General features: G+C 33.9%; 1 protein-coding gene across 1 annotated transcript in view; it reads right to left on the bottom strand.

Moving 5' to 3' along the window:
• Positions 1–21368, bottom strand: part of LOC111415966 (knirps-related protein-like) — a 32492-nt gene extending 11124 nt beyond the window's left edge. Inside the window, exon 1 of the mRNA XM_023047875.2 lies at positions 20856–21368. Coding sequence (XP_022903643.1) covers positions 20856–20951 — 96 coding nt within the window. The 5' untranslated portion in view covers positions 20952–21368. The remainder of the gene's footprint in view (positions 1–20855) is intronic.
• Positions 21369–23003: the final 1635 nt, after the last annotated feature.

Here is a 23003-nt window from a genome sequence, read left to right as displayed (position 1 = left end):
TTATTCCACGCATTTATAATATAATTGTTTAAGTAATTGAAACTAATTATTATTATTTGCTTACAGCTAAATATCTTTGAATATTCCTTTTATCCAAAGAGAAATTATGTTGTAGTATACGGTAAAAAATCTCTGAAGTTGCATTTTGTAATTTAGATTTTTGTCTGATCGTACTGAAAAACATTACCGAAAAAAAGGTACCGCACCGCATCGAATTCTGCACAGATTCGTCGGAGGCCGAAGAGTTGCCCACCTATCACATAATGAGGAGATCAAAAGTCGCCGAGGCGGCGATCGTAGCTACGATCAAACGACTAAAGGTGTTGAATTGAGCTTTCATGACGACGAAGGAGGTGGAACCGCTTAGTGGTCCGCGAAGAGAGGCGTCCTCGTCGGGCCCCATCAATCACAAAGCACCTGATATTTCGATCCAGATATCCCTTTTGTGCGTGCCGCCTCCAGATGCATATGTGTGCCGCCCCAGACACAGCGATAAACGCTTGAAGAACTCGAGGGCTGGAGAATCAAAAAAGTAAGAAGAAAAAATAAAATTGTTATTTTTTTGAAGTCTTAAGGTTGTTTTCATGCCTCTCGATTTTCTCGTACGGTAAATCTAGTTCAAAGTTAATCGGTGTAATACCGTGAAACCGCACTTGCTCTTAGTCATTAGAGGTGAAGCGTGGAAATTAAGCAACGTATTGTGTATAATTTCGCGAGGATGTTGCATAATTTTGTTTGCCGGCGAAGAGCATGGTCAAGAACGCCATTAAGAGATACACGAATAGGGACGTTCGACCCATTTAACAAACTTTTTTAAAAATAAATCTTATTATGAGCTAATAATCTCTTTGTGAATGAACATTTTATCGAAAAATTTTTCGTTGAATACAAAGTACCTTCGTCTTTAATTAAATCAAACTTGGACTTCCGACAAACTGACAATGGATCAATTTACTCTCGGCCCGAACGCGTCAGTGAAGTGGATTGACGTCTCGCCAATACTTAATAGCGCGAGGCGTTATATTTAAAGGCATCGTCTCCATCACGGTCGATTAATAGACGTGGGTGCAAGAATCAGACCGTCGATGACTAGAATCCTGATACCACAATGGCAAATTCCTAGACGTTCTTGTACCGTTCACTTCTTCGGTAATACCGCGAAAAGTACACCACCACCACGTTCATGTCGATGTCGTTTTGTATCAGAACCTTCAGCCACATGTTACCATTGTGCGGTTGCGCTCGTTGTGTACGCTTCGGCGCATAAACGCTTTTCATCAAACTGGCAATTTAGAGTGATTTATAGCGGATGGCGCCTACCACACAAAAATTGTTGAGTCAGGCAAATTGACATCTCGCTGGAAGTCTTCGTCTGCGACCTCGTTGCCGATGCCCCGTAATTGTAACAGTGTTTGCGAGATTACGGTGTCAGTCTGGCACAATGCCGTTTAATCAGCGAGTAAATCTCCTCCTCCTCCTCACCATCATCATCAATTTGATCATCATCATCATGGTCGTCGACAAAATTTTATCGCAATTAATAGGAAACGCGTCGCTCGAAGAAGAAGAAGAAGACGATCGGCGTCGACCACGATGCTCGCAGCTGATGAACCTTATGGGATATTCAGGTCGTCTTTGAGGTCATGACCCGGATGCTGGCTCATCCCATTAGATTCACACGTGGTTTAAGTAGCGGCTATTATTTTGTGTTTTCTACCGCGCCGCGATCTTCGGTGAAATTCGATGTTAAGTCGATTGAAGAACGGTGTAAGTCGTAAAAACGATTTTAGTACCGAATAAGGACGTTTTAGTGTTTCTATTATTTCAAATCGAACAGAAAAATTCATTTTCAAGATATTCTTATACGGTTTGGTTTCTAAATGTTAAAGTGGGAATGAAAAACGAATTGGGTAATTAATTTCGTGGTGTAATGAAGAGAAAATGTGGTATCTAAAGATAGATTAATTTGCCGTTTGCAATTTAAATGAAGAAACCAAATCCAGTCATAAAATTTGTTAATGAAAGTTTTTAAGATATTTTATTACACGATTTCTTTCTAATAACTTGAATTAACCTCCTGTTAGTATCCAGCACCACTAAATTAATTTTTTTTTTGACTCATGACTTCCTGTAAGATTATAAAACAGAAAGCAAGTTTTTATGACTTGACATTTCACTTCTAAGACCTATTGTCATCATTTCGCATGAATTTACGACCACAAGAAGACGTCAAAAAAAGAGAAAAAAAATTAGTTTACCGCCGGTTTTCACACGTCCCATTTGCCAACTCGTCGAATCAATAAAGCGTTTAAGCTATAGAAAGTTAAATTTGGGAGAGAATCGTAATGACACACCAAGTTCGCCGGTTGTTTCTCGGAAGCCGGGTTTATAGCTCAACTCGCGGTACTCCTATTCTAATAAAACGTTCAAGTTTACAACGAATCGCCCGTAAAGACCGCTTTTAGTACGGTCTGGGTTAACGCGGCGAAGAGATCTGGTGCGAACAGACCGCGTTCATTAAGCAATAAAGTGCTTAGGGTTTGTTACGGACAGCGCGCGGTTTTCAGTTTTAATTTTCCGGATGGAAAAAGTCGTTCGGTTCGAGACCGTGTTCTCGGTTTATGGTACCGCGGGAAATTTCGCGCTGCGAAACAAATTCGTCTTTAATAGACACGTAAGAAGCGAACGCTTTTTGCAATTAAACTTCACTAGATTTTATCGTTCTTAATTCGAGGCATGTCGACGTTGAGATCGTCGCAATTACGCCGTTCGACCGCGATGGAACGCAACATTTGGGCTACTATTTCCTATTTAATTTAATAATTACAACTAGAAACTTTCATATCAATGCTTGTCTGTACTCTTCGCAATTTCTATATAGCACGATTGAAGAGGATATTAAAGAAAATTGTATTTAAAGAAAATTGATGAAAACGTGGGAACTAAGATTTTAAACGGTTTTAACAGAAATATCAATTTTAGAGAAACGGTATTTTTTTTAACATTAATCATAAAAGATTTGATGTTTAATGTCAAGATTCTTTATAAGTATGTTCCCAGTATATTTGAACTGTTTTGTTATGACGGAACAAAGATAGTATAAAGGAAATACTTTAGCTTAATTATATGACGTAATTACAGGAATCAATCTTCGAGGTGTTCACATTCAAAAAATGAGCAACCTGCTAGGGAAATTATTAATCAATTTGGAAGGTCTGCTAAAAGGTCTACCACAAAGTTTTGTTGCGTATTCAATCACAACATTTGTACCACTTGTATACTCCTTGAACTACATCACAATAATTAAAGCATAATCTAAAGCAATTCAAACATCAAACCAGTCAGTTCCTAATGCTTAGCTTTGACAATATCGTTAATGATAATACTCAATCTTTTAAGTCGTCCATGATTCAGTCGCTTACCAAGTTCTGATTCTATTGATTAAGGTGGTCAGGGTGGTATTGTTTAGGTTTCCACAAAGTCAGACACGAAATCAAAATACTACTTAGTGTTGTTTACACATAAATGATGCGACCAGCTCTTAGCCTTTGAGAACAAATTAGAGTCTTGTGGTACTTGTGAATCTTTCAACTTATGAAAAGGCTTGGGTTATAAATAAAACTTACCAATATGGACTTTTGATATCATGGATAAGAGAATATGCTGCACAAGAATTGCAATGGCAATATTCAGGGAAGTGTGGCTAAAGTCGTGGAAAGTTACGATCAGGTGATTGCGAACAAATGTTGTCCATATAAAAGGCGATGCCACAATAACTTTTCGTTTTTTTTAAGACGAATAACACTTTGAATTTCTTTGAACGCAGATTATTGAAACTAATATTTTCCTAACATTAATAATAATCTACGGCAGAGTTCTTTTGAAAATTGTAACATCAAATAAAAAATAGAATTTATCCAAGTAAATATGTTCAACTCTAAATATAGAAAGATCGCAAAAATTACCAGGTAGGTAGAGGAACAAAAAATAATCAGACTACAATGAAATACAAATAGATTACTTACAAAGTTGAAGATCTTAGAAGGAACCCCAACAACATTACGCAGGATAAAGATTCGCGACATTTAAACAGAAAGATTAGACAACAATCATTAACCATGGCGGTCTCATAAACGAGAGGATAGACTTCGACGAACGATGTTGGGTGTCTCAAGATATAACTTCAAGTCAAAATTCGGACAGGATTCCGAGAGTTGCGTGTTATCTACTAAATTTAATTAAAAAGGCAAGAAGGACTAGAACCTACACCTAAGTTACTAAGCTACTTCTAACTGAGTTCATGTCAACATGCAGAAAACTTGTACAGGATTCCGAGAACTGTATGTAAAATATTAATTTCAACTGAAAAGGACAACAGTTTTCCAGAATAATGTATCTTAAATAGGAGATTTTTAGAAAAACCGCTAATGACCAGGTACCTACAAACTTTATCTCAAGCCAGATGTTCCAGATAAGCTTATAAGCAAAGGGTATAAAGGGTAGGCAGTGTAGCACAAGTCTCTGTAGTAATCAGCCAGATGGTTGGAAAACTCGCAAGATATCTCAAAACGCTTCTTAGTGAGTTCCTAACGTGATCAGTAAGGTTTTGCTATGACAACATCGATAATTCATAATCAAGTTCTTAAGTAAGTCTACCACTCACTTGCACACATAGCATTTTAATGTCAATATCATTCCCATTAGCAGATGAACAACACTTTTTATTAAGTAAGTTGCTAGGGGTACAATCAAGACCTTGAAGAACTTAGTTGATTGTAAATCAAAATACATATCTGTATCGTTAGCGCGTAAATGGCGAAAGACAATTATATTCGACAATATATTGTCGAACATAAGGTATAATTTTGGATGTTTCACAAAATGTTGTAACTTCAGTGTCAAAACAAAGATGTGGCACAATGAGTCAAATAATAAACATAAATATAACGATGATGATGATATATTCGCAAAATATTCGAAGAATTTCCATCAGAACCAACACCAATGAAGTGTACTGTAATTAATTAACACTTGTTCAACAAAATGCATAGATACGCTTCTAGGTCTATTAAATTTGTGGTCAACTCGGAGAACTGATGCTATTTATCGATTAGTTATTTCAACAGGAAAGGTATCATTGGTACATGAAGTTGTTCGAGGAAGTTGTATAAGCGAAGAGACTCTTGAAACCCAAGTTATGGATGCGACATATTTACCATATGGAAACACGGCAATCGACTTCAGTATTTGATGTCGAATGTCAAAGACAAGAACATGTAAAGTATATCAGAATGGGAAAAACAAGTAATCAGTGGTCGCAAAGCATTACCAATGTGGAATTTAACTTGTCAGAAGCCGTTGCGACAACTAGAAGATGATCACAGAAGCAATTAAAATTTATCACTACAAGATTAACATCATAAGAGAGAATAGCATAAATTTCAACGGAATCTTAAAAAGTATTGTCAGACTCGACAAAGGAAGTTGCAATTAGCAAATAGTAAGTCATTAATTAGTTAATAATTAGTTAATTAAGTAAATATTGCAAACTCTCTACCACTTCTTGTCTATCTCTACCACTTTTACTTGGTTCTTTTACTTTTATTGATGTGGTTTATTATAAAAATCGACCTTACATGTTTCGACTACAACTCAGTAGTCATCTTCTAAGGCTCCCGTCATTATTCAAAGAACAATCAAATTAAAATAGTCATTACAAACATTCTATTTTGATAATAAAGGCATAGAGCATGAAATTAAATTTGGAGTTTTTATCTGTTTTCTTAATCACTTCACACCCTTCATTTAATATTTACTTATCTTATTAATTTTTATTTAAATCTTTTTCCTAAGATCATATTGTACCAAACATTTATTTATATCTCTCACATTATTTTTAATAATCTTACAAATTCATTGCCGATCCGATTTCTCGAAGTTAATACATAAAAATACATTCAGGGATAAAAAATAAAATTTGTCTACAAATAATTTTATAGGAAGAATTTCGAATATCGTAAGAAACAATGAGTTTTATTAATGTTGGGTTTTTCCAAAAAACGTTATATTTAAAAATTGCAGAACGATTTATATAGATATAGATTATTATTAAAAAATTTAAATTACACTGCTATTAATGCTAGTAGATTTCAATAATATAAAAAAAGCAGTCTAAATTTTTTTGAGTCCATAAAATAGAATAAAAAGTTGTTAAACTATAAAATTCATTATAAACCGGACTGTTAAAACAGTTTTCAATTAAAAGATGCAATCAAGAGATTCGACACGTTTGGAGGTCGTACATAGAGAACAACTCGTATATGTGCCGGTTGTTTATACAGTTGGTCTGTTCTCGGTATGGCCGGTAGATGGCGTCACCTGTATCGCCTTAACTTTAATTCAACATCCTAAGACGGTTGTGACATGTTTACTCTGCGCACTCTTGATTAAATTGAATATTTATCGGTTTGGCTGCGCCTTTTGAACGAAACGTTCCACGTTTGTTGGACGAAATTTGTTGATCATCGCTACCGTGCTGGCTACTCGATTTGTTATTTAAATAAACAGTGTCCGTGGCATGAGGAACCCCCCAAGGAGGGGAAAAGAGGAGGGTTTCTACCTTCGAAATCTCTGCACTTATTTTCTCTTGTGTCAACATTGAGAAGATGGTTCTCGGGATTGGATTAAATGGAATTTCTTCTCGGGTTCGACAAAGTGTTTATTTTGGGTCTCCTTATTAAATTTTCGTTGTTTGTTTGACGACTTTCGATACGAAAGAGTCGTTCAAGAGACGTCGACGACGCGGTAGAGAAAATACCCAGAGAGTACGTGTGCCAATTAGCACATTTTATTCGGCCTCGAAACTGGGTTAAAACTGTTTGCATAGGCGTTAAATAAGTTCTAAATTAGTCAGGCCCACATTAAGTCACGTTTGGAAATTACTTTGTTTAGTAACTAGTTGTGTGGCGACTTTGCGCTGATTGGCACGAATAAGATTTCTAACGGAAATTTTTTTAAATTATTACCCATTAGTAAGAATTAAGTCTTAACAAAAAAAAAATAGAAAAAAGTTAGAGTTAAAATTCATTTTTAGATTATTTCCATACAAATTGCGGCTTTTGAGTTTAGAAAAAAAAATTAATTTGAATAATCTGAGAAAAGAATGTATAACATTGCAATCTGAGTTATTTATGGGTATATTAAACGTAAATGTTTATTGGTTGTAAATCTCCTTTTGATTATTATTAGTAAGGGGAAAGTTGCAGCTTCGGTTAGATTAAATCCTTAGATCATTATTTTTTTAATCATTGCGAAAAATCGATAAACGTTTTATTAATGTTGTAAATATAAGATATGCTTTGCAAATTTACAAAATTTGTTAGGTAATAATATTAACATTAAAATCTTCGTTTCAATAAGCTAAACACGGTTGCATCGAAGGATTACAATTCATATCAGATAGAATATCTTATACATACATTTCATATGATGAAGCCGAGGTCGCTTGCGCCCGAGGCGCTGCAATTGATGTAATATATAAATATTGCCACAAGCGATTTCGGCTTAACTTGGCTCATCAAATATCATCTAGATATAATATTATATAATACATATTGCGGCTCCTTGATCTCAAGCCATCTAGGTTCAACTCGAAAAAAGACGATTTCGACTAATGAAACCGAGGTCTTTTGCAACCGAGGTATTATGATCGATTCAATATTGGACAATACATGTTGCGGTACCTTCAACGTTGTGGCGGTAACTACTTAACTAACTTAGAGCTGGGAATGTACCACATTATCTGATTGAGCCGTGATTGCATGTTGTATTGTGATTTAATATATAACATAAAGAAGTTTCATATAAGTTATTTCTCTTCAACTGGAGTTTTTATTCATTCTATTATCCGATAATAATTTGCTTATCATATGCTGTATTGGTTGCATCTACGTTAACCAGACATTCCAGATTCCAGCTGTTTTGTCGTTTCTAGTTATTGATTTATGATTTCAAGAGTGGAATTATGACGGTTTTTTACGATATTTTAATTTAAACTATAAACCGTTTGAATGAAGTAATAAATTTAATGGGAAAGTCCCGAGTTTGGCACTCAATCTGTGTTGCACGCAATTTCTAAGCGCTGACATTTAGATTTATATACATTTATATTAATAAATAATATTAAATATAGGACTCAAGATTTTTTTTTGTTCACTATATCTGATGATCTGTGTATTAATGTTTAACTCTACTACAATTTTCAACGTTACAATTAGGCGCGTTAAAACTTTCAACTCTAGAATCATAATCCACCGCGGTTGAGAAACTATGATGACTAATTCAGAGTTTATCTAAGCAACAAAAATAGAAAAAAAAAGTAATAAAATATTTTCTACTACAAATTTTGCGAGAGTCAAGTGATTGAAAAAACACTGTCATGTTACAATATTTGTAATGTTCCTAATAATAAAAAGAATATGAATTATTCTTGTTATTATTACTCTACATCACGCAACAACGTTGTTTTCTCCTCTATCATAATGAAATTTGTTGTAAAATGAAGTACATTGTTTACAATTACACCTCATAGAAATAACCTCTTTTTGTTTTCGAATATTTGTGTTATTATTTTCTGTTAATTATTTAAATGTTCGGGTAGAATTTGAACGTGTTGTGTTAAATCAGGTTTTCTATTTACTATGTAATTATCATGTTATATTAAAAAAAAGAACAAATACATTCTTATTAACAAATCTAGTAATTGATTTCTTTTCAAATTATTCAGATGAAATTTAAATAGAGTTAGCTTGTGTTTGGAAAAGTTTTGAAAGTGGTACACCGATTTGATAATTTCAATTTATACTTCTTGGTGTTAACGTATTTATTTGAATGGGTAAGAACCATAACGATATAAGTGCATTTTGAGTCAAAAGGTCTAGAGTTTTGTGCAGATTTGGTTCATTTCTGAACCATATTGCGTTATTTATCATTACTAAATATACCATAGTTTTTTGGATATTATTATAAAGGAAGAACTTTAAATCTGAATCTTTTCACTTAATCTTCTCTGCAAATGTACCTTCTTGTTTTTGTACTTTGATTTATGTTGAGAAAAAGACTAACTTTATACAGGATCTATAATGATTATAGTGGTTCCAAAGGCCATCTTCGTCATTACACGCAGGTAAGACCATCCTTCAGCACTACATAGCTTTTCCTTTCGCCGCAAACTTCTTCAAGAGCACGAACAATCTCTCCTTCCTCGTAACCTTCCACCAATCTATCTCCTTTACCCTTATCAGTTCTAGCCTCTCCAAAAACTCTCTACTGTATACTACTGCAATATACAATCCTACACCAGGTGCACCAGCATCTCTCTCTTCCCACAACTACACCTATTCATCTCCTCCAACTCAACCCAACTCCACCAGCTTATGAAGACTGGGCTTATACCATGGCGGATGTCTTTCCTTATCAGATTTCATCCACCTTTCCTATCACAACCTCCTCGTTAGGACTTTCATACCGCAGCTCCCTTCCCTCCGCATGACCAGACCAATGCCCCAGGTACGCCCTCGGAAGAATCAAGTCTATCTGTCAATCTGTATCATTTGACACAGTTCTAGTGACTGGCAGCATCACCAACAAAATCATCCCTTGTGTGGCAAGCAGCTTCCGACGGAAATGACTGTTTCGAACTCGAACTCCCCACACCTCACACCCGTACAACCACACACCCATTAAAAGACCATCATATACCTTTCATCAAGCTAGCCATCATCAGCTTTATCAACTTTTTCGAGGCATACCTTAAATGTTCCATGTATATTATCTTATTGTCAAGCACCACTTCCGGGCTTTCTCACTGAATACCATAGGCACCGTCCCATACGTTATTACCTGATCATGCTTTAAGTCCAATCATCAATATCATGCACGACTTCTCCGCCGTCATCTCCATCCTCGTATTCATCACCCAATTCCTTATCCTTCCCATCACTCACATTTTACTTTCCTATAGCTTCGCCGTCATGTTCCTTTAGCTTTTTCAAGCAATAAGAAATCGTTTCCTCGCTTATTGTTGTGTAAGTCGCAATGACGAGATAATTTCTTTGCAAAATTTAAGGCGTTTTCCTTCAAGTTCTTGTTATCACTGTTTTAGTCATTTTTCCAACAGTTTTTTTGAATCGTTTAAAATTCAAACAGTTGATCGTGTGACACCAAAATCTTTGATCGATTTTTAATTTGTTACTAATATTCAAACTTTATTTGATGATCTTGCAATTCGTCAAAAATAATCTGTTTATACTTGCACAAACATGTTTGAGAAGTTATCATATTTTATTATTTTCACTTCAGCTTTACCACCTAGCAAATAATTCCGAATTTACAAATTAGCTGAAAAATTGAGTTCTAAAATTGAGATGGTTTATCTCGCTCTATCTGGAATTTTGGTGGAATGAGGCTCTGGTTTCTTAGGGGCATTTATGGCTGGAGGCCGTAAATCGAGTCCAAGATAGAGGTCGCATTTTATTACTTTATAACCAACCCGAGATATATTTTAGTCGAATTAGTAATTAGATGGCGATTTAAGTGGTACATGATGATTTTTGTATTTGAGCTAACAATTCATTACCAATTTTCAAAAATATTGTTCGAGAAATCATAAACTGTCATTGTGAAACACATTAATTAAGTTAGAACGGAATTTTTAATAATAAAATAAGCCGAACAATAAAGTTTTTGAAGTTAAATGAAATTGAGGTTTGCGAGATGAGCGGTTATTTAATTTTCAACGTACGCTTTGTGTGATTATAGCTTTGTTTTCTCATCCTTATTTTCTTAACGTTTTTGACGATAAGTCGTAATCGTTTTATCATTTTTTTATACATCTTTTAAATAGTTTCTTTTGGATTTATTTAGTTAATAAAAATATAGTGGTATAGAACAATTATTTTCTCCACAGTTAAAGGCTTAACTGAGGAAAACTGACACCTCAATAAAATAGTGGCGCCTGTGGTTTTTATTTATTTCCTTTAAATAAAAAGTACGTCACAAAAAATTGTAATATAAATTTTATTGTCATCGAAAGTAATTTGGACGACACATCATGTGATAACCGTGATAATTCAAGAAAGACACATTTCGAGAAAACATATCAATAAAGTTGTCATGTAACGACGATGTTTGAAATGAAAATAGTTTCCTTAAAATTTTAATGGACATAAAATTAAAATTGTCAATACTTAAATCAATTAAACCATTGGAAATGTTTCTGCAGGAACGTTTTTTCTGTTAATAATGAGGTAGTTTTACTAAATTAGGTATGGATGCTTTCTAATTCGTACTTTATTTCCCTTAAGTCTTTTTTAATTAATTCTCTTCTATAACTCGACTCAAACCATTCTATAACCATTTTTCCTTAATTATTTCCTAGGTGTCCATAAATTCTTGTAAAAATAAAAATAACCATGTATAAGTTTGAAACGCAAGTTCTTATCGTAAATAAATTCCCCGATTGGCACCTTTTTGCATCCAGTAAAAGCTCGACTGACGATCACCGACAGCGATACCCGTCGATATCTCCAAATAAGATTAGAGACGATCGATGGATCAAAAAGTCGTTTAACTACCACGGGTGTCATGAGCACACGAGCGCCGACTGTGACGTCTCCTTTTCGGGTTTCGCAATGGAATCGCAAAAACCGTGCGTCGCGTCTGGACATTTTTCTATGTATGCGACCATCATCATGATGACGACGACAACTACGTGCGTTATATACTTATGGCGGTTCGATAGATGATGGCTCGTGCTGGTTAATGAATATGGATTTACCGTCCGAGTACAAGTTGAAAATAAAAAAAAATTTTAAATGAAGAAGAAACTCATCTTTCCAACTCGGGGTAACAAATACAAGAGAAAGAGAGAAAGAGAACGGATCATCTTAATGGTCAGGTGAACAATGGTACGGATGATTATTGTATATAATCGTTGCAATCACGGCGTGTTCCATATTCGCTGGGGAAGGTCAACTCCTACACTGTTGCCGTCGTGATTGATTATTTTTCTAATTGATACGCCGGCTCGCGATATTCCCGTTGCCCAAGCACACCTCCGACGTTTAATTTTCCCAACGACTATGACCGGGGCCGGAGTCATACCCGCGGTCACGGTTCACTGGAGATTCCCGCAATAACAGAAACGGGGCTCTTTAAAAAAAATAAAACGAACGAATTGCTATTCTAATAACCTGAGCTATTTATGTCTTATTTCCCATTTAACCCCATAAACAACACCTTTAAGAAATCACCTTACATTATCATTTTGAAGCATAGGAATTTCTCTTCGACAAACCTACATATTCTAGCTTGAATAAATGAATTTTGTTTTGCTTCTAGCTAAAATGTGTAACGCAAACTAAGTAATTAACCGTTGGTCCTCGAGGAGTTTTGTTGTTGTGTGATGGAATCGATTCCTGAGAAGAGAAGTCGACGCAATTTCAACGTTAATTATCAAGCGCGAGAAAGTAATTAAGAAAAATGATATCGCTCTTGGCGAAGATGGCCGAAACGTTGTTTCAACGCCCGGCACCCCAAAAAGAGCTTTTACGCAACGATTGAGTCGATCGCCCCGAGATCTTTTTAATTGAGAACAAATTGACTCATTAACTTTTTTCTGTTCATTTTATAGCACAATTGGAAAAGTCAGCATCAAATCGGTAGTCAAGTAATTAATCTAAGATATCCCCTTTGGGGATACCGTGTGATAATATTTTATAGTTTTTATGGACATATTAAGAAATATTAGTTAAAATTGATATTATTATTAGATAGGAATTTTCCAACCAAAATTGCAAGGGGTAAAAGCCTAGTCGTCCATAATTGCTAAAAATTATTTTTAATGCTGACCATTTATCAAATCGAGTTAATACTTTATCTCTAAACATTCATATTTTGAGCCCATTTAACTGTAAAATTGTAAAAATAAATGAGCTTTTAACGGTTCGCTGATAGTTCCGCAGTGACACTAAATTTAGATTTGGTGGTAATTTGCAAATTAAATCTCTATGTAAGAAGTAGTAATGCGTGAATGTGAATTTGTGTTCTTAACTAAATACAAAATCTTTAATCTTTAGGAAGCTGTAACATTTCTTTTTGTCGTCCTACATGTTTAAACTTTTGGATCTTCACATGGTTCTTAATTCTTGCGATTAGCATTCTTTCGCAGATTATCCTTAATTTAAATTTTAGTACAGTTCCACATCGTTACCCTAAGACTTCAATTTACACCTTTACATAATTTTACATCTAGTAAGTACTATAATAACACGCAACACGTTTTATTAAGTACACGACATTCCAGTTGCTAACAAAATTAAAAAGAGTAATTTAATTATATATATATTTATATATATATATGTAAATATTTGAAATACTTTAAATAATTTTGGTACCTTTTGGTTAGCGTATTGCAGTTTAAATTAAGAATATCATGTGCACAAATTGAATAATATGTTTCAAGAAAACATCTCTAAAGATATCAAATTCGTGTTCCACAATGAATGATTGATTCCAGTAAAAGAATTAACACTCACTATTTCTATTTGAACTGTTATTGATTAGGTAATAATGTAGGATGTGTGTTTTACGTAAACTCGAAGATAAGTAATTGGTCGGTTATTCCCCTCCTTCGATCAAATTGTATCATAACATTTCTAGCTTGTTCACACCGGCTTCATAAATCATTCAAAGTTGATTAACCAGTTTTATAAAATGTGTTTTTAATATTCTTTTAGAACAACGTAAGTATTTTATATTATACATGCGCAAACATTAGTTGAAATCTTTATTTATCTTTCTTTCATATCATCAGATTGTTTTTGCGAAAAAAAAATCGTGGAATGAAAAAACTATCGTTTCTGCGTTCTATTACTTTAGGAAGGCAAGTCGATTGCACTTTTAGAGTCATATGATTAGGAGGTTACGTCAAAAATTACTCCGATTGAAATTGAGTAACAAAATGACACTGAAGCAACTGATCTCATAAAATCGTCAAATTTAAATGTTTATTTTAATGTTGCTCTACGAATCTTAGGTTCAATCAAATATATGATTTAAATATGCAATTTATAAAAAAATTGTTGTTTTATAGGATTTACTAAATTAGATATGTGTGCATTGTGTTCTACATAAATTGCACGAAACTTACGTAATTTTCGATTTACGTTGTATTTATTGGCCCCACCTAATCCGTATCTTCAGGGTATTACTGCATATATGTAATGCTTACTTGAAAACTTTATATATTAAGCTCTATCCGTACAAATTCGTATAGAATATAATATATTGAATCGTTCTAAACCTAAATTTATACTATCAAATATGGCATGGTCTGTTGTGCGTTTAGTGAGTACGCCGAAGCATAACAATTTTATTATTTCACGTTCATCAATGCAATAAATACCACTAATTGGGCATAAATCTTTAACCCAAAATTGCTATCGAGTTTTCCTCTTATCTGAATCATCAAAAAAAGTTTCTATGCAATTTTATTAAGGTAAGAATTTATTAATACAATATGCGATTTTTAGTGCAATTTTTTAAAATATTCTCAATAAACCCTGTAAGGTGCCATTCCGCTGTAATCGTTCTTGTCCTAAATTTATATGCTACCGCTGCAAGGTTAAATTTTTTTAATATCCGAGAAATCTGCTCCTCAAATTAATTAGTATCACCTATTCGATGAATTCGGCAATTAACTAGAAAGGCAGGATACAGCGGTCCAGAATTTGAATATTCATAATCCAGAATGTTCTGGATCAAATGTCAAGAAGATCAAGAATTAGTGTTTACTTAATAATAATAAATAGGTGGAACACAGTAGTTCTCATTTTTAGATTTGCATAGCGGTTAATGTATAGATAAGTAAAAAAGATAACGAGAAAACCGCATTTATTTTATACACTGCTTGATTGTAATAACAAAACATTAATTGGTATAACCTTAAAAAAGTTTTTTTGGAAAATAGTTTTTGTTTATCTGGCGATTTCACTATTATTTGCTGAATAACTTTTGAAAAAGGAGTTATCAGACTACTAATTGTTATAGATTAAGCACACAATTTAAATCATTGCATCAGTGGCATAAGACGAAATTACATTTACTCACTGAAATAGTTGTATTAAAAAAATTCGATAATTTAAGACATGTCGTAATATTGACAGAGTCCCCGCGGAGAGAATGTAGTTGCCAACAGATCGGGAAATAGACAAAGTCGTATAAGGGAAAAAGTTAGACCAATGAAGAAATGTTTCGCGTACTCAAAAAAAAAGTGGCACATACCAAGAAAGATATAATTATAAACGACTTAATTTAAAAATAAAATATCTCAGTCTAAAACTATCATTATAACGCGGCCTGCTTATGAGAAATAACCAAAGCCAAATTGAACTAATTGACCTAAAATAAAATAGTACAATGTAAACTAAAATTAGAATTTTAATTACCTACAACAGAATATACCATGGAAATTAGCTGCTGCTGCAATAATAACTGGGAAAGCCTACGTTTAAACTGTGCATACGAGAATCGTTTTATTTCGCCATCAATTTCATTACATATGCAATAAGTTTAATGTACAAATGCTTTTTGAAAATTTTAAAGCTGTAAATAGGGGAGAAATGAATCTCCCGAATCAAGTGTTAATCGCAAGCACAATCGTCCCAAATTTAATTAGGTTATAAAGATATCAAGCACCTTAACAAACAGTGTAATTTCCAGCTATTGGGTATATTTAGTTATGGAACGTCTTTTAATTCATAAAACACTGTTTCAATCTTACGGCTCCCATTTTCTATGGTAGGCAAGATTTTCATCCTGTCTACACTCTGATTAGATGAGTACCATTTATACATTTATCCTATTTATAGAAGTTATCGCATTTATATATAGTTATATCATTTACCCTATTTATCGCATTATATACAGGTACCATATAAGTAAATTGCGATAGTACAAGTAACTTGTAACTTCTAAAAGAAAATAACTTTCAAACTTTGCTTCAAAATCTATTCTTACATGTTCAGTCACAGCTGACCTGCCAGCTTTAAGGCTAAATCCATACTTTTATACAAAATTATTAATATTATTCAAGTCTTCTTGCAAACTTGCAGAAATCATCTTCATATTTCAGATTCTTCTAACAACCCGACGAATGCCTGGATTGCGACGTGCAACTCGAATACAGGGTCAATTTGACCCAAATCAAATAATTTGTTTTAATAGGAGGATAACGAGATGTTTCTTAAGAAAAATGTTATGAACAAGTGTATTTATGTTGAAGAACAAACCTTATATGAAATACATACTAATCAATTATACAAATAAATTTCTAATTTGATGGTATAAGGAGTCATAATATCGTTTAACTATACCAGGTAAAATCTGTACTCGTTATGACTCGGTATTCGACGGGCGACGGTTAATGTGTTTAGAAGCAGATGGACAATTGAAAAACTTTACGACCTGGTTTCTATCAGGCGGTAATCTTCGAATTAATGATTGGAATTCACTTCCAATCCCCAAAACACCGTAAACCTGAACAAAACACACCTTGATCGATAGTGTTAAAAGTTCTATTAAAAACCATCAATGCTAAAATTGAATGTCATTTTAAATTAAAAAATCATTGGTTATTCTGTACTAAATCCGATTAATTAACCCCTTCACGTGCACACTCGAATTATCTCGAGCCGAAACCGGACTAAATGTGCATGCGCGAGACAACTTGAGCGACGTTAAAACCCTAAGCAGTAATTAATATAAAGACACTAATTACTTTACAAGTTATCATGGCATTAATTGAGCCATTTTCAATCACCACAACTAGCTAATTTTCAATAACAAATAAAACAAATACATGGAATTACTTCCATTCAGACAAAAAACTGAAAAAAGGTGAAATAATAGTTGCTGAAAAAGAAATGTTATGATCCTAAAGTGGCAAGATAAAAGCTTTGAAAGACCAACAAGTAAAACAGATAATACCAGATAAAGACATTATTACAAAAACAAAAATTGTGAGAACGTTTAGATGACTTTTGGAACTCTTATGTAAAAAGAATGGAGATGAAAGAACTAATTCAGATTTTAGAAACAATCTAGTAAAAAGACTTATCTAAAATTATCAGTGAATTAAATGTAAAAAAGCAAGTAAATAAAAATCATCTGCCATATTACAACTAACGGAACGAAATGTCTCTACTTTTATTCCTCCTACACTAAACAAGGAAGCACCCACAAGATATTGCGCGGTATGTTGTGGTAAGCGACATAGGAAAAGAAGAAAAGGAAAGAAAGCCGCTATATGTGCAACATTTTATTTTACTCGCAAACTACCTCCGTAGTATTCGCAAATTTGTAGTAGAAGCAATAGCTTCGATGGTATAATCTTTAAGATCTTTAAAATGCAACCCGTCCGAATCCAATTTCGTTCTTTGAATTTTAATTTAGCATTGTCTTTGTCTCGTAAGTATTGCTACTCATCCACAGTTAAACTGTTGCGCATTCCTTCAATTTATTATTACAAGTAGCGTTAACAAACATTCTCAAAATGTCTTTATTTATCTTAAGATATTGGTTGTATTTGGAACAATTTTAATAGAATTCTTCTCGCTAAGATGTTTCAATCATGAAGGCTTGTATTCATTTAGTGGTTGCATAACAAATTCGTGTAGAGAAGGCTAAAAACGGAAATGCTTCTGGTACCATGGTACATCATTTACACAAAATCAAATAAATATAAAGAATTAAAGGATAACAACGATTTTATCAATTCATAAAATTCAGTATTGTTTATAACATATGTTGTTTATCAAAAAACTTTGATTTTACTGCAATCGTTTATAAATAAATAATTCCTAAATATTTTTAATCATCCACGTCGTGTAACTCCCAATTAGGATAGTTTTGTATTAAAAGATTTTTATTAACAACGTTCGCAATTTACATTTATTCAAAAAGAGCTTGTAGAAAGAACCACGAGCGGCGGCATGCGCAAAACTCACGAATCGAGTCAAAAGTAATTTTTGTTCAACCCAATAACATTTTCCTCATTTTAACCATTGAAAGCTGAAACATCTTGAGATTGAGATCTCAGATCAGATAATCTAATCCATCTTCGTTAAAAAGGTTCGAGCTTTCTAGTTTTAAAGTGTCTTCTTAGGTGTTGTTAATTTTCATTTATGATAAACAATTTATATTTAACTAATATTTCTTTAACTATATCAGTTGAAATCTCGCGCTAAATAATTCGTTGAATATTAGTTTACGTTAAGTACCACAAATTGATGGTTAAGTTAATCATTTCTTTTGGTGCAGACACTAATAAGTTTACGCCTCGATATTTATACAAATATAATAAAACTTTGAATAAATTTCAGTTAAAAGGAAATTATGATGATGTTATTAAAAAATGTTGTAAACAAATAAATTTAGAGATAAAATTTTATATAATGTTATTTGTCTTATAATCCTTGTAGATGATAAATATGAATATCCCGCTAAGTTTATAAAAAGGATTTAGTTGCATTTGACACTAAGGTACTAACGAACGAAAGTTAACACTCAACACCTGGTCAAATAAGTAACTGAAATCGATCAAGACGTGAGTACTCAGTCCGAAATCCGAGAAATGGTCGCGAAAAATTTAAATTGCCATGAATATTGCATTAGATGTCGTCGTCCGCGACACTGTTTAAACAAAATTTTGACGACCGCCCGAGAAACCGACCCACAAATATTGGGATATTGAAAGAACCAACAACGGAGAGAATGCCGGACCTCTCTTATTGACAGTCGCGATTAACGGCATACGCGACTTTAACGTTTATTCTAATTCCGTTTGCCGCCTCTCGTGAGACGGAGTACCACTATCATCAATTATTAAAGTGATAGATTCCCACAGTATATTTGTACGGATGTGTACTGGAACGTTCGCTCGGTTGGACGGCCGCAATGCCATCGTAATGCACGATTTCGTAAAATCATGGCTTGAGGAAGGAATAACTAAAGTTTGAAGTTGTAGGGACATAATAAATAAATAGATCTATTTTAATAAAAAGTTACAACAAAAGTTTTATGGCTTAATAAGTATTTCAATAAATTTATTTTAATGATAGCTCCTTTTGACACATTAGAAAATCAATATTTTCGATCTAAATCTTAAGTTTTATTACCCTTCTTTTTTTAAAAATAATTTATGAACGATTCATTCCTATAAATTTTAAATAACTTTTATGGTTTTCTATTGGATTTTTTCTATTAAATTTCTACTGTCTGTGTGTCTTGGCGGTTTCACGTTTACGACTGAATAAGGTAAGTGTGGATTTTCGCCAAAACGGGCCCGAAAGTCATTAAGTGGCCTGTCGCGATATCGCCTTCTTCTCAAACAGCGACCGTTCTGTCGGGGGGCATCTCGTTAACCGGCCACAATGGCCGACAATAATGTCCGTGAAATTGCGACTGTGGCTGCCCCCTTCGGTTTTCAGTTTCCTCGGCAATTTGCCTTAGTCACATCAAGGTTCGTCATCGTCGGTTTTCTGAACGCGAACTTTATAAGTAAAGTCTTCATTATCTTGCGGAGCAAATAACATTTTTTACAATATTAAATTAAAGATTAAAAATTACTAATTAAAAAAAATAAGCTTCCTAAAATATTACTTTAAAATTTTACGTTTAATAAGCGTAGTAGTTTTAGAAAAAGAACATCTGTCACTTATGGTTTTTCGATGATAAATGGTTTGGTCAACCCCTTTATTAACCAAAATAACGCTTTTAAAAGCTATTAGTTTTCTGGGAAGGTTAAATTTTCCGTTCATTTCGTAGAAGACAAAACAAGAGTAAACTACTGGTTTTCCATTGTGGTAATCACTCAATAGAAAACAGGTAAAAATCGCTTATTACGGTTTAATTGTAACCAAATTTTTTACGGCGGTGACGGAATAAAATGTTCAATTATAAGATTGTTTTGTTACTGTTACTAAACTGGGTCTTTACTTATTTATAGTACAAAATACAGTAGCAACGAACGTATTTTATATTAATATATTCTTGCTTTGTTATAGGCTTAAAAGGATGATGAGTTCATGCTTGTTGTGACTTAATCACTTTATGCTCTGAATTGTAATTATTCTTTTCCATAGGATCATAGGGAAAATTTCTTTAAATTTGTAACTTAAGATTTTATTTAAGTTTAAGACATTTTTAACGTTAAGATATCAAATTTTTTATAGACAATGTTTTAGATTTCATTTATAGAGGCTACTTTATGAGTTTTAACAAAAATTAAAATAGATATATAATTCTAATGAATTTAATTATTTTAAATAACTAATAATTAAAAAATAATGAATATAAATTGGTTCATTTATAATTACTGTAGAACTATTAAAAGTTAATTTTAGTAATAAAAAATTAATTTGATTTTATACTTCAAGTTTATTAAGTTATTTTGAATAAAGTTCTTGTTCTTTTTTGTTAAATAGGAGTAAAAAAAAATGAAATATTTAGAAACAATTTAGGTGTTTCCTGTGTCTTTCGGTAATATTGCTTAACTCGTCACTATTGTTCCGAGGTGCAACAATTAGGTGTGCGGAATTCGTGAATAAACGAAACGATTTTGCCGCCGGAAAGCGTTCGTTGTCTGGCTTGTCATTGAAGTTACCAAACGGGAAGCTCGCTCAACTGCCCATCGAGTTCTCCGCGAAAAAACCGATTGCGTAAAAGCTCCGCCGGTTAAGAGTTAAGAATTAAGAATTGCTCTCAAAACAAGGTTTTAGTATGATGTAGTGACTTACCTTTGGATTGTCGTGGTCGTAATCGGTGGAAAATTGTAAATTGTCCAGGTTCCGGGGGTGTCCTTGCAAGGACCTCTCATCAACGGCGCACAGCATGCAACATTGCGCGTGCACTGTCGTCGTATATACCGATGATGATCCAGTTCTTCACTCAACGTGTTAATAACAGAGATCACTTTCACTCGGGGAGGTCCGCGGTGCTAATTTTGAAATCGCCGCGGTATTTAATATTTTGATTTCGGTCGTTTACTCAAGCACTTATCACTGATCGTTCGTGTTATTTGTATGGGTTTCTAGTTCACTTAGTCGCCGGGTTCTAATTGGGTTCGATTTTTTTAATGGAAACGTATTCGGGTCACTCGCGAAAAATTTAATATTAATTTTCTTTTTTGGGGGGGTATTTTTTTTGGGGTTTTTATAACGTAGATTTTCGGTACGTCTCGGACGGTATCGTGAAGGTGTTGTGCGAAACGTACCAAGTCAAGGATCTAGCAGCGAATGACTACAGGAACTCCTCGGACTTGAGATACCGCGGTCTCTATAGGAGGGGATGTGTTATACCTGCCACAAGATCACAGCGCCTGGTTGGTGGGGCAACAGTAGGGGTAATATATTGATGTTTGAATTAGTGTCGTATAGACAAGCATCTTCGTTTTTATTTCATAAGTTCGGAGTCATTGGCGGCTGGGGAGGTAACGGTGGCGGCGGGGGTCGAGGGGCGGTAACTTTTTTCACTACTCCTCAGTGGTTTACTCTTCGTCCTTTCGATAATGTTCGTCCTTTCGGCTCGTTCTGACATTCGGATCGCGAACCGGTTAAAAATAGAGATTATTCAGGATATAACGCGCTCGAGCACCGAGATCGATAACAACTTCAAGGAATCGACTCGGGCGGCAGCGCATTTGCATTTTGAAGAAGAACGCAGCAATTATATTGAAATTTTAATTGCGGCGTTCTCTCGTACCTTTCATACATCACCTGCACGATACCGTCTCTCCAACTTTTCTTTTCCTCTTTATACATGTCATCGACGAGGGCGTTTTTATCTCATTCTCATGAAAAATTATCATCAATATTTATCTTCATAACAGATATATTTTATTGTTTATTATTATTTTGAATCTATTTAACTATTTTATATAATTAGAATAACACTCAACCTAACCCCAAACGAACCCAACACATAAAACAAATTAATGTTTCTTATAACGATCTCTTCACCTTTTATTTTTAATACCCATAGATGTCGATATTTTTTTGCGATTGATGCGCCGTTCAAATTTACTGCTGCGTATATGCTATAATTGAAAATCTTGTGAGTGTCGAACGTGAGGATCTCATTAAAAAACCGATAACCGCGCGAAAAATCGATTCGATTCATTTTTTAGTGACATCTTTCGCGACTTGTGTAACTCAAACCGTAATAAATTTTTCGATGGTTTCGAATGGAAAGTAGAACGGACATAGAACCGGCGCATTATTATGTTGTTTATTATTTAGTTATTTACGTTGATGACGTTTCGAATCTGGATGTAGTTTCGGATTTGAAGAGGAACGAGAAACATCCCGTTTTAACCATTAACTTTATTACTATTATTATCGTGTTCAGATAATAATCCGGTGCATCTCGGCCAATTAGATTTGAATGCTGAAATCGTTTTATCTGGATAAACTGTAATTATTATTATATTTTTTAGTAAATTGTAGATTGGAAATATCAACGTCTACACAACATATTTATTGCAGTATAATCTCGATATAACGGATTTAATTGTTATTCAACACTAGATTATTGTATATTTTTATTGAACGAAAAGTAAAACTAACACTAGACCTAGAACTAGAAACATTCGGGTTTAGCCGTACGTCTCTTAAGACGGCTAAATCCGGATGATTCTAGTTCTAGGTCTAGTTTTAGTTCTAATGCTATATCATCAGTACTAACTAAAACTAGAACTAACACTAGACCTAGAACTAGAAACGTTCTGGTTTAGCCGTACATCTCTTAAGACGACTAAACTCGATCGTCTTAAGAGACGTACGGCTAAATCCGAACGTTTCTAGTTCTAGGTCTAGTGTTAATATAGCACTACGTCTCTTAAGACGGCTAAACTCGAATGTTTCTAGTTCTAGGTCTAGTGTTATTTC

This window comes from Onthophagus taurus, chromosome 1 (assembly GCF_036711975.1).
Source record: "Onthophagus taurus isolate NC chromosome 1, IU_Otau_3.0, whole genome shotgun sequence".
In the NCBI taxonomy this organism is placed as follows: Eukaryota; Metazoa; Arthropoda; class Insecta; order Coleoptera; family Scarabaeidae; genus Onthophagus; species Onthophagus taurus.
The sequence above is the reverse complement of the archived record's forward strand: the minus strand, read 5'-3'. Positions and strand labels throughout refer to the sequence as shown.